Genomic DNA, 16,062 nt, shown 5'->3' with positions numbered 1-16,062 from the left:
ACAAGAGTATTTTGTGGAACCTCAAGTTCAGGAAAGCATCTGAGCCACAAGAAGACCCTAGAACCAGAGTCTGGAAAACCCACCAGAGCTCTCTAACTATCTTGCATCCTGTCTTAAAAATCTTTCTTTATCCAGGGACACCTGGGTGGCTCAGTCGGTTGGGTGGCCAACTTCAGCTCAGGTCGTGATTTCACAGTCTGTGGGTTCGAGCCCCATGTTGGGCTCTGTGATAGCACCTCAGAGCCTGGAGCCTACTTCAGATTCTGTGTCTCCCCCTCTCTCTGCCACTCCCCTGCTTGCTCTCTGTCTTTCTGTCTCTTTCTCAAAAATAATAACCATTAAAAATTTTTTTAAATCTTTATCTTGTCTTATTGAAAACAGGCTACTTTCTCTATTTCTCTGGTCCACATGACAAAAAAAATGTGACCATGGACATGGCCTGTGTTTAACAGAGATTGGCAACCTGTAGAAAGACAACTGCCCCCGCCTCACCACCCACCCCCCCATCCTGATTACAAATTCTAGGGGGATGGACACAAGCCAGACCACCTTGGGTCAAGTACCATTCTAGAATAATTCATCAACTAAATCCCCAACCCCCTAACACAGGCAGTGAGTGGCTGTGGTCAGTCTTGTTTATGAATGTGGCAGTCAGCCCATCCTTATAACCTTTTAGAAGGAAAGGCTAGGATGAGGACAGTTTCCAGAGAAAATGTAGAGGAGCAGACAAGCCAAAAGGAGTTTACCCCATTCCTGATAGCACAATGAGATAGCAGTTACCTGGTAGTAGACTCTGTCCTTCCCAGTTTCTCAGAATTACTAACAATGTGGTATGGTAAGATTTCTTTATGAAGCCATTCACCCATCCATTCATTTAACAAACAGCAATTGCACAACCCAATATTACACTAAGTACTTGGTACACAATGGTGATAAAAACTACAATCTCTGCCCTCTTGGAGAAGGCGAAACCACCATGTAAGTGGAAAATTGCAATACTGTACAAAAGCTATTTAGTCTAAAACCCAAATCAGATCGGGGTTGGGCTGAGGAGGAGGCTGTCAAGAAATGCTTCCTAAAGAACATGATACCTTAATGGAATCTTGAAAATTAACGTGGTTGATAAAAATAGGGGAAGGAAGAGTGTTCCAGGTAGCAGCAAGGTTCATTGCCAAGGAAGAGCATTTGGGGAAACCTAAAGTAGTACAGAAAGGTGACACTCTCACTCGGGGTGAGAGTATTGGGAGGGAGACTAGAAAAGGGAACAGAGGTGAGATCTGAAGGGACCTGAAAACTATAAGCATTTGATGAAGGCGATGGACTTCCTATATATAGGCATGACGTAGGTAACTTGAGTTACCTTCTTGAAAGTTCAGCATGGCTTGTAATGGATTGGGAGTATCCGAAGATGGAAACATGCAGGTGGGCAGTTGCACTAACCTTGAGGTGGCCAAGGTAAACTAAGATTGTGGCTTTGAAGATGGAGAAGAGAAAGTGATTCAAGAGATGTCACTGCATGGGTCAAGAAAAGGCCAAGCAGTGGGTGGGGTGGTGAAAGAAAGATATATTAATGTAGTTATTACTTGAAATAATAGAAAAAAGATTAAGAGATTGATTCTATCAGCATTTATTGACCAGGCACACGAGGCTGAATCATGAATCTTCCCGTAAATTTAGTCTAAAATTTGTTCAGTTCAGAAACTATCGGAGTGAGGAGGAGCTTACAGGTCAGCCATCAGTGTGGTCTTCTGGGTTTTCTTGTTTCCATGGGACAAAGAGGAAGAAAAAACTTCAGGGTTATTGTAATGAAAATTCAGTTAAATACAATGCAGAACCAAAATGGTGGGTGTGGGAGGAGAACTGATAATTTGATTGAGTCTCAACCAAGTAGAACTGGGACAAAAATGACCAACTAGGCAGAGATCCAATTTGGATTATAAAAAGCTAGTTCATCAATAAGATCAGTACTGACTATAAAATCAGAAGCAAATGAAGAGTCAATGAAGCACAAAAGTTTTGCTGTGATGCTATGCAGTAAGATCCAAACTGTACTAAATATGAAATTTCCTGCCAAGGAGAAATATAATCTTCCCTGGTGGCAAAAGTCAGAATTTCATAACTAACATCAGCTACATAACCACGAAAGAATGTATCTTGTAATACAAGATGTCTGTAAGCTATCATGAGACTATGCCCTCCCCACTAATTAACTAACATTCTTCATTTACTGATTGATATATTTAACAAACACATTCCATTTTGTAGCCATGTTCTTATTATGCTGACAGGTTGAATAGAGATATATCTAAAATGTAAGCTTGCCAACATTCATTTTTTCCTTTGATGTTGTGACATTTATCTTTTTGTAACAGTTGCACACATATCACCGTCCCTGTTACTGTTACTAAAAACAACCAATTACTTATCCACTGCCTTTTTGCCCAAATAAAATTTATAAATTTTAATCTGGCTACCAAATATATTTTTTTTATGTTTTTATTTTTGAGAGACAGAGCATGAGTGGGGAGGGGCAGAGAGAGAGGGAGACACAGAATTGGAAGCAGGCTCCGGGCTCTGAGCTGTCGGCACGGAGCCCGACGTGGGGCTCAAACTCACCACCATGAGATCATGACCTGAGCTGAAGTCGGATGCTTGACTGATTGAGCCACCTAGGCGCCCCTACATTTTTAATTAAAAACTTTAATTTAAGGGGTGCCTGGGTGGCTCAGGCAGTTGGGCATCTGACTTCAGTTCAGGTCATGATCTTGCAGTTTATGAGTTGGGGCCCCACGTCGGGCTCCGTGCTGACAGCTCAGAACCTGGAGCCTGCTTGGATTCTGTGTCTCGTTCTCTCTCTGCCCCTCCCCTTCTCCTCCTCCTCCTCCTCCTCCTCCTCCTTCTCTCTCTGTCTCTCTATCTCTCAAAAATAATAAATGTTAAAAAGAACAACTTTAATTTAAAATGTTTAATCTGGCCACAGTATCTGGCTACATTCATTATAGAAATTTCCAAAGAACAAAATTAAAATCATTTACTTCTAACACTCAGAAGCAATCAATTCCATAAATTAGGACATATTGGCAGCATGTGTGACAGAAAAAAAGGAAAATGTAAGAAGTTTTTTGAAATCTCCTGATTCCTGGGGCACCTGGGTGGCTCAGTTGGTTGAGTGTCCAACTCTTGATTTCGGCTCAGGTCATGGTCTTGGGGTCATGGAATTGAGCTATCTGTTGGGTTCTGTGCTCAGTGTGGAGCCTGCTTGGAATTCTCTCTCTCCTTCTCTCTCTCTACCCCTGCAACCCCCCCATGCTCTCTTTCTCTATCTTTCAAAATAAATAAACATTAAAAAATTAAAAAAGTAACATCTCCTTATTCCCCTATTATAGTAGATTGTATTATTATTCTAAATATTTGCTCTCCCGCCCTTGAAGGGATATATTACTTCCCTGTCTCATTACATCAGCCCTGGGTGTGTGACTTGTGTGCCCTCCTTGTGGGAGGGTTATAGGTCCCCACCCTGCTGACCTCAAGAGTGGCCACAGGACTTGCCTTGGGCAATGTAATGGTAACAGAAAGTGTGTCCCACCTCTGAACAGAAAATTTAGGAATCACCACATGGTTGTGCCATCTTCTCTCTTCCAAAAGACCACAGCAGGGGAGAAAAAATAATTTCCCTTCGATTCTTCTAAGTTCTAAACTGTGGCCCCTATAACAGAAGAGATTAAAAACAGAACAAACAGAAGTTTATTGACATCTCATAGGAAAGGAAAAGGAATTTTCACTTTACTCTTGAGTTCTTGGTTGAGACTTATGCTAATGATAGATTAGCAAGAGGAAAACAAACAGAAGTTTATTAATGTGTATATTTCATGTACATATGGGAGATATTCAGGGGGAAAAGGAGTAACTCCCTGACATGGCTTAGAATTCAGGCTTAAATACAATCTTGATAGGAAAAGGGATGAGGGGTGGGACGGGATGCAGGCCTCATAGGGAGAGTAAAGGATCTTTAGGAAAGATGAATGGGCCCTTAGGTGAATGGATGGGAGGTATGATAGTTTGGGACAGTTGTTCTGGGTGTGGTATCACCGTCTAGTCTCTCCTGCGATGAAATTCAATCCTGCCTGGTTGATGAAAATCCCAGGGAGGAATTTATAATAACTGAGTTCCTTTTGGAGGATCTACCTTTACACAAACAAGGAGAGTTGAAAGAAATTTTCTCCCTGCGTTTACTGTGTTTAAAGTTCCTACAGCTCAAAATAATCAATATGCCCACGTGACATGTTTGCTACCCATCATTCTATACCTCGTGTATACATGAGAGATACGCAGGATAAAATAAGTAACTCTCAGAAATGGCTTACAACTCAGGCTTAAATAACATCTTCAGCTAAAGACAAAAGTAAGGGGAGGGGGAGGTCATGTATGGGCAGGTAACCAGAAATAGCACAGCAAACCAGTGTAAGGTTTAAAGTTTAAGTCAGTGTCTCCTCCATTGTTGTCTCCTGGGATTAACATTTATTTGTCCTTCCTGGTGCAGAGAGGATGAGGGATAACTTTGTAATTTTATGCCCTCCTTTTAGGTAAATAAGGAGAGAGTAGAGCTTTTCTTCTATCTGTTTCTTCTCAATTACCTTCAGCTCACAATAATCTTTATGCCAAAGTGGCCTATTTTGGTGTGACACATTCTGTCACACTTCATCAGCAAATGGAGCTATTCCCAAGTAGAAGCTGCTATATCAACCTGGCTCCCAGAGTGAAGAGAACTAAGCAGATGGCCCTCAGCTGACAAGTAACCTGAGTAAAAACAGAATTTTGGTCAATGTGAATCACTGAGACTTCCAGAGTTGCTCATTACCAGAGAATAACTAAGCCTATGCTGACTGATAACCCCAGTGTCAATGTAGTTTTTACATCTGAAGACAGCTTTCATGCACTGTGATAAATAAGTTGAGGGTCAACTTACATTTTATATATTTAAATAATGTATTTTAAAACTTAATTTCTTTTTTATTTGTTAATTTATTTTAAAATTAATTTTCTGATTGAAATTTTTTCCCTTAAGTAGTTTATTGTCAAGTTGGTTTCCATATAACACCCAGTGCTCATCCCCACAAGTGCCCTCCTCCATGCCCATCGCCCCTCTCCCCTTCTCTACCACCCCCATCAGCCCTCAGTTGGTTCTCAGCATTCAAGAGTCTCTCATGGTTTGCCTCCTTCCCTCTCCCCAACTATTTTTCCCCTTCTCCTCCCCCATGGTCCTCCGTTAAGTTCCTCCTAATCCACCTATATGTGCAAACATTTAGCATATGTCGTTCTCTGCCTGAGTTATTTTGCTCAACATAATACCCTCAAGTTCCATCCATGTTGCTACACATGGCCAGATTTCATTCTTTCTCATTGCCATGGAGTATTCCATGGTATAGAGAAACCACATCTTCTTGATCCATTTGTCTGTTGATGGACATTTTAGGCTCTTTCCATGTTTTGGCTATTGTGGAGAGTGCTGCTATGAACATTGGGGTCCATGTGTCTCTATGCATCAGCACTCCTGAATCCCTTGGGTAAATTCCTAGCAGTGTTATTGTTGGGTCATAGGGGAGTTCTATTTTTTTTTTTTGGAATCTCCACACTGTTTTCCAGAGGGGCTGCACCAGTTTACATTCCCACCAACAGTGTAGGAGGGTGCTCGTTTCTCCACATCCTCGCCAGCATCTAGAGTCTCCTGATTTATTTTAGCCACGCTGACTGGTGTGAGGTGTATCTCAGTGTGGTTTTGATTTGTATGTCGCTGAGGATCAGTGACGTTGAGCATCGTTTCATGTGTCTATTGGCCATCTGGATGTCCTCTTTGGAGAAGTGTGGAGTTTGGGGAGTTCCTTATAGATTTTGGATACTAGCCCTTTATCTGATATGTCATTCGCAGCTCTCTTTTCCCATTCTGTTGGTTGCCTGTTAGTTTTATTGATTGTTTCCTTTGCTGTGCAGAAGCTTTTTATCTTGATGAGGTCCCAATAGTTCATTTTTGCTCTTGATCCCTTGCCTTTGGGGATGTGTCAAGTAAGAAATTGCTGTGGTTGAGGTCAAGGAGGTTGTTTCCTGATTTCTCCTCTAGGTTAGAACTTAATTTTTAATCCTTTTAAACTCATGTAATTTTATTTTCAAATTGGTGAATTTTGTGTTAATACTTAATTATCCAATTTCATTTGGTTTTGGCTAATAAATTTATAAGACTAATTGGCTAATAAGGCTTATAAATTTGATAAAGTGCACCCCAATATTTATCAAATTTTTAAAATTAGGTTTTACAAAGTTCAAAGTACAATCTAATAAATTTGATTTTATCAAATTTCTTCAAATTCCAAAAAAAGTAGATTCACATTCCTATAGACTAAATCTTTCTAAACATTTAAATCACACTAGATCAAGGGCACTTGGGTGGCTCAGTTGGTTAAGCATTCAACTTTGGCTCAGTTCATAATCTTGCAGTTCATGAGTTCAAGCCCTGCACTGGGATTTCTGATGTCAGCACAGAGCCTGCTTCGGATCCTCTGTCCCCCTCGCTCTCTGCCCCTCCCTGTCTTGTTCTCTCTCTCTCTCGGCCCCTCCCCCTCTTGTTCTCTCTCTCTCTTTCAAAAATAAATAACTTTTAAAATAAAACACACTAAATCCAAAAAGTTTAACCATGTAAATTAAATAAATTAAAACTTAAACACTTAAACATTGACTTCAAACTTAATCACCTATATCTTCTTATGAATTATTGATATTATAATTCTAGTTAATCAGTTTCTTTACTCACTTTCTCACCCTAAAGAGCAGAAAAGCACACTACATACTGTAATGATTACAAAACTAATTTTGGGGTAAAATCCATTATTAGACATAGCTTAGCTTGTCATCATAGTCTTTGAAAGTATTATTGTTTACTGACGATTACAGAATATTCCAGACCCTTATATTTCCTGCCCTCAAATATGCAATGTTCTTCTCACCAGGGAACCCTGAGCCCAACTTGGTTTTCTGCCTGGAATGTACAGAAGATTGATCAGCAAAGTAGCCCCTGGGGGCCACAAAGCAAAAGCCAGAAATTCACAATAAACTTTGGCCTGACATCCTTGAGATGCTAAACCAAAATCTCAGGTGTTTAAGACCCTGAGGTCCAAGGGGTTACACAAATGCAATTTCTCACCAATATAATTGTTATACAAATAGAGAAGCCAAGAGAAAGCTGTACAGGTAAATAGGAAAAACTGACCTAAAGGAGTGATGGGGGCGGGGGTCAGGGAGAGGGAAGAGGGGTAGAGAGAGGGAGATTTGGCCACCTCTGTAAAAACAATTGCATTTAGTAAGAATTTTATGAAAACTTACCCTTTTTCCTCACGTGTAAAATTAGGGTTAGAACAGTAAGGCCCATAGGATCTTTGTGAGCATTATGTCAGGCACAAAACAAGGGCTCTGTAAACATGAGCTACCATTATGGTTTTAAACTGGAATTCCATAAGGGATTAGAGCTGGGGGGACTGGATGACACAGGACATGCAGAAGCCCTTCCTTGCCCTCTCCGCCTCCCCCTTCTCTTTCACAACTCTTCCTCGGCATGTCCGCTTCAGTCCTGTAGCTTTCCTGTAATCCGGCTGCTTCCCTGTGTCACTAACAACATCTTTTAGTTTCTCACCTCTTCGGCTCAAGGCAACAGCCACTCTATAGCTGGACTTTCAGTTCTAAGCCCAAATTTCGGGAGGGGTGCTGCCATGAAGATAAGAGATGAACACGTGGGTATGTTTGCTGGGTGTGCACGCTTGTGTGCATGTTCTGACAAAGACCCTCTCTCCTCTGGGCCCTCTTCTTGACTAGGCCTGGGCCTTCTGTGTCCATCTTCTTCTCGCCGGGCCTGCACAGCCCCATCTTAGCAAGATTCTCCCACCCTTGACACCTGCTCATGTTTTTCACCCCTCACCTTCGATGTACAAATCCTTGGCCTGCCTTTCGCAAGTGTCTTGTTTAGGTCAGTTTAGCAAGAATACTCTACACCTGATAACTCCTCTCATAATTTCCATCTACTGACCCTCTCCCTCTGCTTCTTGGCCACACATCCCCCACTTATCCTTGTTGTGTTCAGAGTTGAGTATATTAAAACATAAACTGAGGGGCACCTGGGTGGCTCAGGCGAGGCACCTGAGGGGTGCCTGGGTGGCTCAGTTGGACCAAAGCGTCCGACTTTGGCTTAGGTCATGAACTCGTGGTTTATGAGTTTGAGCCCTGTATTGGGCTCTGTGCTGACAGCTCAGAGCCTGGAGCTTGCTTCAGATTCTGTGTCTTCTTCTCTCTCTCTCCCTCTGTCCCTCCCGTGCTCATGCTCTGTCTCTCAAAAATAAATAAGTGTTAAAAAAAAATTTTTTTAAAAATCAGTATTAAAAAAAGATAAACTGAGACATATTTAAAAATTGAAGAGTCTGAGTAAAAGTGGATTAAAATTGGGCAGCATCCAGTCTAGCAGATAGAAAGGAGCTGTGAGGAGCAGTATGAAATGGAAGACACAGACAAAAGGGAGCAGGGACTAAGAAGTTAAACCAGGGAAAAAAGTGGAGTGGTTATTACATGGTCATTTTCCTTTGCGGGGATGGCAGGGTCAGTGAGGCAGATTAGCTAACAACTGCTGATCATGTGATTCCTGATGAGCTGGCTTATGATTCCTGATTAAACAGTGTAAGGTTTTTGGGAGAACCAAAACAAAGTCTCCATTTGGCAATGTGAAGCATAAGCAACTCCATTTGGGGGTCTGCCATCTTTTTTTTTTTTTTAATGTTTATTTATTTTTGAGAGGCGCAGAAAGAGAGGGAGACAGAGAATCCAAAGTGGGCTCTGTGTTGTCAGTGCAAAGTTGGATGTGGGGCTCAAACCCACAACTGTGAGATCATGACCTGAGCCTAAGTATAATGCTCAACCTCAACTGACTGGACTATCCAGGTGCCCCTGTGGTCTTAACTGCCCGATCTCGGCTCTATTGCAAAATTCCAACTGTAACAGTCCCAAATAAAATCTTCCATACTGTTGTAACAAGTGTCAGAATAATCTTCTTCTTTAACAGTTCACACACACACAGAGGATATGCAATATGGTTTTGTAAACTGTTTTTCATTTAATAACATACCTGAACACATTCAGTGAAATACTTTCAACAGCACTGATTTATTACTTAACATTTCTAAGATGCCACAAGTGAAATGTGGCCTCAGGGTCAAGATAAAATCCCTCTCTCCTAAGACTTCAGGAAGATTTAAGAGAGTGATTTCCAGATCCTTCTGGCTAGACAAAAGGGCGCCTGCAAGAATAAGGGTATTGTCACACAGCACTCTGACCTGCAGTCCCAAGTAGAGGACATGTATCTGGAAAAGACCAGCAGAGACAGTTTTTGTCTGACATAGTGAATCCCACTGAGATTCACAGAAAACACAATGTTTTTAAGAGAACTGGACAAAAGCACCACCAGCTTAAGCTACAAGACAAGAACCCAATTCAACCTACAGCCACTGACTCCTAATCATTATGGGCAGGACTCAGGATAAGCAAATGAATTAGCTAGAAATCAGGCCTTATGGAAAAGAAAGGATGATCTGGAAGGCGGTGCTAAGAACTAAGTCAGTCCACTTGTCGATGATGCTCCCAGGAGTGGTTCCTTGGGTGTGGTTCTGTGAGTCCAGAGACACGGTAACTAAGAAAAGTTATCTGCCTCTTCTGATCTTAAGTACGATGATGAAAGGAACAAGATAACTATAATGGACATTCCCTTTCAAACCATGGAGATGAGTATATGTAAAACTCAGTGAAATCTCAATAAGATAATTTAGTTAACACGGTCAAGTGCTTCTGACAAGCCAAGTAAGGTAAGGACATTGGAGTTAGCAGCACAGAGGTTGCCAATGGCCCCAAAAAGCAGTTTCAGGGAAAAGGTGTATTGTATGTAAAGCCTTGTTGCAAAAGAGTTAAATTCAATAGTGAAAGGAAGAAATGATGGCAACAGTAGAAGCAGAGATTTTGGATACTCCTGAATTCCCATATAAAAAGAGGAATTAGCACAACCAAAAACACACGGACAACATAATGCAACAAAAAGTGGTGGACCCCAAAGTGCACATGAGCCAGAACACCTGAACGGTATCAGCTTCTATGTGGGAAGAAGCCAAAGTGGGGAGGAAATGAAGCAAATGACAAATTCACAGAGACAGAAAGTAGAATAGTGCTCTCCAGGGGCTGGTGGGAAGTTGCTGTTTCATGGGTGTAGAGCTTCAGGTTTGCAGGATGAGAAGAGTTCTAGAGATTTGCTGCACAACAGTATGGATGTCCTCAACATTATTGACAGTACACTTTGGAACGGTTGAGATGGTCAATTTTATATTATGTGATATGCAAAATTAAAAACTCAGGAAACTAACCTCACATTTAAAAAAAGACCAGAAGAATCAAGATTAAATTTCATGCAAAGATATTTTAATAAGAATAGAAATATTATACCATGCTACTAAAGAAAAATTTTAAAACTGGGGCACTTGGGTGGCTCAGTTGGTTAAGTATCCAACTTCACTCAGGTCACGGTCTCACACTTCATGGGTTTGAGCCCCACATTGGGCTCTCTTGTCAGTGCAGAGCCCTCTTCAGATCCCTCTCTCTCTACCCCTTCCCCTGACTCATGTTCTCTCAAAAAAATAAACACTTTAAAAAAAAGAAAAAGTTTAAAAACCTACATAAATGAAACATTACCTTGATCAGCAGACTTAATGTTATACTGCCAATTCTCCCCAGATTAGTCTAATGACACAATGCCATCCCAATCAAGCCTACAGTTTCAAAGAAAATATAAAAATTCTAGAAAAGCCAAATACTGAAAAAGATGGTCCACGTCCGAAGACTTGTACTAACTTCCTAGAGACTTACTCATATTTAAGATAGTATAGCACCGCCTAAGAATGAGAAGAAAAAAGCAAGGCCCCAGAAGCTTTCGAAGGTGAAGGAAACAAAAAACTTGGGTCTTCATGCTTATTTTCATTCTCAAGAACTGGAATAGACTCTATGAAGCTTGAGAGAAAGCTGATTAACATTCGAACACTTTGGAAAACACCACCTAGAAGACTTCAATTACTAAAAAAAACCCAAAAACACACACACAAAACAACAACAATGTAGTTTTCCATTTTAAATTTTATTAAAGTACAGAGTTAACAAGTTTTGAGTTTTCTACATAGGAAAAGACTGGTCAACTTCAGACGCTTCATAGAAAAATTCGCATTCAAAAAGCAAATACAAACCCACAGTTACCTTTGTCTCTAGAGGGTAGAAAATAACTTTTTAAAAAGTTACCAAAACTATAACGATATCCAAGACTATTATAAATTTCAAACAGTAAATTCACCACACATAATACGTTTCAAATTCTAATATAGCAAAACATAACCACATAATTTGGCTACAGCTAATTATTTCACAATAGTTTTTAAAAAATTAACAAAGTTATGACTAAAAAACTTTTGTAGAATTTTTTTGCAAAGTAAAAAAAGAACTTAAATCTTTAATATAGAAAAGCAAAACAATCCTCTTAAATTTCTCATAAATAACTCTCAAGACATATATTACACATCTGTTGCAAGCTCTCTTCACCTGAGAGAATTTCCCAGGATCCTTCACCCAGAGGATTACCTTAATGATTTCTTCATTTTACTCACATAAATATGACTAAACCCCTTTAGATGTAGATTTGGACATAGGCATTTTTAATCTATCCTTATCCAATTGATTTTTTTCTGAAGGAATTTTGCCTAAAAACAAACAAACAAACAAACAAACAAACAAAAAACCCTCTTTGGTAAAAGCCAAATATTTCCTCCTTTCAAAACCAATGCCTCTGCGAATGATCTACTGATGAAGGAAATCTTAAAAAAGAGAAAGTTCTTTAGAATGACCAGCATTAGTTTGAAAGATCTGTGTCAACAGCTCTCCAGTCCTGTAAGACAGGTTCAACATTGGAGAGCCCACCTCTGCCTGAAATGCAACACTAAAGTGTCTGAGGCTTTACAAGCATCTTAAAGATGGCGGGATGCATGATGGCCTTAAGAACAAAGCAGAGGGAGTTCGTTCTATCAGGAGAATATTCCACAGCGAATTCCATAAGCAGACTGGCTACTGCACTGTCCTTGATTAAGGAGGACCCAGCGTTCTCTCTGGACATGCAGGGCCTTAGCCCAAATCGCTTTCATTCCCAAGAGGAGTAGAATACAAATGTAGGCCAAGATGAAATGCTATTTAGAAAGGCAGTCAGAGGAGGAAAAAGCCAAGGCAGCTTAAACACAGGCTCTGGAATTCCCTTTGCAGGGTAACGTGAAGCACCAGCACCAATGGTGGTAAACTTCTGGCTAACATTAAATAAGTACATAATCTTAAATAGGGAGAGGGGGACAATAGGGGGGTGGGAGTGGGATTAGCCCTGCATGAAGGTCATTCAGAAGGAAGGCTCCTCTGAGGAACTGGAAATAAACAATGAGGTGTGGGGGTGCAAATGGCAGCGGTTCCCCAAATCTCCAGTAACCCCACCCTCCAACAGCTCACAGGCATACAGTCCATCTACTCACGAAAGAGCCCCAAGTATCTCTGATGAACAATTCTTTCAAGCCATTTCCAAGAAACCAAGAGGACAAAAGGAAAACCAACTAGTATTACAAAAACTCAACCCAGTCTGGACGAAGTTGGGGTGTCGAAAGCCTTTGACAAAAGTGTCTCTGGCCTTCAGCGAGGTGACGCATCTAGGTACACAGCAACTTTCCCAGAAGAATCCCTTCCCCCATTTAGTGTTTTTACTCATGAAAACGAGAAGAGAAAAAATTTCCACGTCGAAGGAACAGTGCAGAGGAAATATACACATAATGGTTTTTTAAAAACACTTCTTCCACTTTCATCGCTAAAGGAGTCTGACCAGCAGCTACGGGGAATGTAGTTTTTTAAATCGCGTACAAAATGTTGTAGGAAGCAAAATTATATGAATACGAGATCAGTGAGTTTATCAAACGAACACCATGACAGAAACTCAAAGCAATTGGCACAATTTTTCCAGTTTCTTAAATCACGATAGCACAAAAATGTAGGTTCTTTAAACCCACAAACATGGACTCATCACCTGAGTATTATTTATTACAATTAATAATCATTAAAGTCAACTTATTTATATGCCCTCAGTCCTTAGAGTATATCCACATCTCGCTCACTGTTCAGATAAACTTGCTTCAAGACTCAGTTGAGCATAAAAATCAGAGTGACTGCAACTCTTTCTCTCGTGTCAGACTAAACTTCAACAAGAACTTTGGGCCACAAACCAAGTTTTAAGCAGCTGGCAGCCACAGGACTGGCTGGGCCAGCTAAAGCAGGTGACTCTGAGGGCCCGGCCACAGGCAGCGAATGTCCTTTCCCTTTGTGTTTCCCTGAGCTTCTTTCTGCAGGGGAGTCCCGCCAACCAAGGGCAGCTAAGGAACAGCAGCCTTGTGGGCGGGACTGTGAGCTGCCCTGAGAACCAGTTCTAAAGTCACAGAACTGGCGGCTCAAGCCAGCTAGACTCCACCAGGCAGAAAACCACACCGAAACTAGTATCCCAGCCCCTGAGTCCCCAAAGCCAAACTCAGCTTACCCAGAAGCCCCGTGTTACTACCTCACTAGCCGCTGTGGCGGCTTCTGCCAGGGGGCTGTCACACACACAGCCCGCTTCCTCAATCTGTCGCTGATGCACAGAGCTTGCAGTCCTACTAGCTTAACAGGGGCTGCACGCGGCGGCTGTCCATTTTGTGACTCCAGAGGAACTCTGAACCACCAATCTCAAAGAGCCTCTGGACTAAAAAAGTAAAGTGGATAAAGTTTACAAAACAAGGCCCTCACACATGCGTGAGTGCCTTTAAAAACGGAACCTCAAACATATAAATAAGGCAAGATTCTAGAGGAATTCATCCACTGAATTTACTTCCCTCTGGTTTTCCTGGGAGGAGGATAAAGGAGTAGAAATGAAGAATTTGACTAATTCCCCACACCAGTGCTTTGCACAGTGGGAACCAGTTCTGCCCAACTCATACAGTAGGGCACACAAAATACAGGCCATGTCTCTCCATTTTCAGACTCTCTGTGCCAGGGAGCTCGAGAGGACTCTTTTCCACCCTGCGTGAGACCCTAACAGGAGCACCCCCACTGTATCTCCACTGGGGTTTCTAACGGCCTTTCCACTGAGAAAACTCTTCCATGACTAAGGACATCAACACTGAACATGGAAATCTTGGGCAGCTGCATAAAGTCATATCTCTTATCAGTGTTCCAAGTAGGTGTTTTGGAAATCTCCATGGATGTTGTTTATGGCTTAATTAAATACTCCTCCCCATACCCCACCCCCCAACCACCCCATTTCTTCTAACTATATTTGGCCACTTCTACAACTTGTATAATAGGCTTTTATCTCCTTGGCCCAGTTTGAGGGGCTGCCTGGGATCCTGACCTAAGCAATTCTACTCCAAAAAACCATAGTGGATATTAACACTGTGGTCACATTACAGATCCCGGAAATAAAAGCCCTTTTGTTCTTACAACTTCAAAGGCCTTGAGGAGGAAGAGAAACTTGTTGACTTTTATAACTGAAAGAGGGGCGCAGCCAGCTTCAGTCAAGAAGCAACTTTTCAGGAAGGGTCCTAAAGTATTATTACTATTAATACGTACAAACAAGTAAGAACTACAGAACTATAGCCCTCCATTGTTCAAACAAAGAAAACAACACGAATACTGCTCTATAACCATGTGAACACCACCACAAAAAGGAATCATAATTATTGCAGTAACTCGGATCAGGGAGGAAGAATACAGTGGGGACCATATGGTAGTGATGGCAAATTGTGCTTTTTCACATTATTAAGCAAAGATGCTGAGCCCAGAAAGGAAGAGGGGACTCTCTGGAAAGGGCAAGGGCAGAGAGCGAAGCTGTGATTCCCAGCATCATAGCTTCAACGGGCCACACTGGGGGGCCAGGAGGAAACAGCACAAGGGTGGAGTTACAAGCAGGTGCTTCCTCTTGGACCCTATAAATACCAAGTAGCTGGGAGCAAGGGGCCTACAGGCTGAGTTCGGTTTGCGGAGCCCACTGGGGATGAGACTCCCAGCTGAGGTGTGTGAGAGGGGTCTGTATTCTGTCAGGGGCTGAGGGCTCAAGATTTTGGCGTGTTTTTCTATACCAAGGATAAGAATGACAGGCCACACAAAAGAAGTTGTATCCCTGTGATCAGATGTCGTGTCCCAAACCCTGTGCTGGTAAAAACATACAGAAGCAAAAGACTAGCCTAACTTCTATTCCAATTTTTAGGATTATGACACACACAAAATACATTATCACTCAGGATCAGCTTGTGTGAAAATTTCAATTCTTTTGGGATAAACTGATCATTTCTTTTTGATTTTCAGGATTAAAAAGCTAATCAGGTGATTTTTTTTTTCTGAAGGCCTTTTCAGACCAACTCAAACCAGCACGAAGATGCCAGCTTTTCACAAAACACCAGTCACTACTCAGACCTCTGGGACACTTGTTCAAAGGATGTCACTTCAGCCTGCAGGCCTGCTCAGATCCCCTTCACACGGAGAACTGCCGAGAGGGGCAGCAAAGGGGAGCGACCAGGGTCCCCAGGTATAATAGCACACACATCCAGCAAGAGGCCATCTTGACCCAGAAGATGGACCAGCTTCCGCTGAAGAAGGTTTCAATGTTGGCGCTTTCGTAGCTGTGGAAACAAGAGACCCGCTGTGGTCAGAGCAGGAAGAGAAAGGAGAAGGGGGGGTGTGGGAGGTATCTTCCAGCAGGTGTCTCCCTGCTTCCACCCCCTCCAGCCTTTCTGTTTTTTGTTTTGATTTCCTAACAGCTCAATTCAGATACGACTCACATCATTTCTCCACCTCCTCCATCCAGCATTCACTCATCTACTTTCTGTCTCTATAGGTCTGTCTATTCTGGACATTTCATAAAGATGGAATCATGTGGCCTCTCGTGACTGGTTTCCA

General features: G+C 41.8%; 1 protein-coding gene across 1 annotated transcript in view; it reads right to left on the bottom strand.

Moving 5' to 3' along the window:
* Positions 1 to 11,181: 11,181 nt before the first annotated feature.
* Positions 11,182 to 16,062, bottom strand: part of SERINC5 (serine incorporator 5) — a 102,541-nt gene continuing 97,660 nt past the window's right edge. The window contains exon 12 of the mRNA XM_039247470.1: positions 11,182 to 15,785. Coding sequence (XP_039103401.1) covers positions 15,638 to 15,785 — 148 coding nt within the window. The 3' untranslated portion in view covers positions 11,182 to 15,637. The remainder of the gene's footprint in view (positions 15,786 to 16,062) is intronic.

The sequence above is a fragment of the Hyaena hyaena genome, unplaced genomic scaffold, assembly GCF_003009895.1.
Source record: "Hyaena hyaena isolate Hyena2069 unplaced genomic scaffold, ASM300989v1 scaffold_299, whole genome shotgun sequence".
NCBI classification, from domain to species: Eukaryota; Metazoa; Chordata; class Mammalia; order Carnivora; family Hyaenidae; genus Hyaena; species Hyaena hyaena.
Note: the sequence above shows the minus strand (reverse complement) of the source record. Positions and strands in the feature narration are given on the sequence as shown.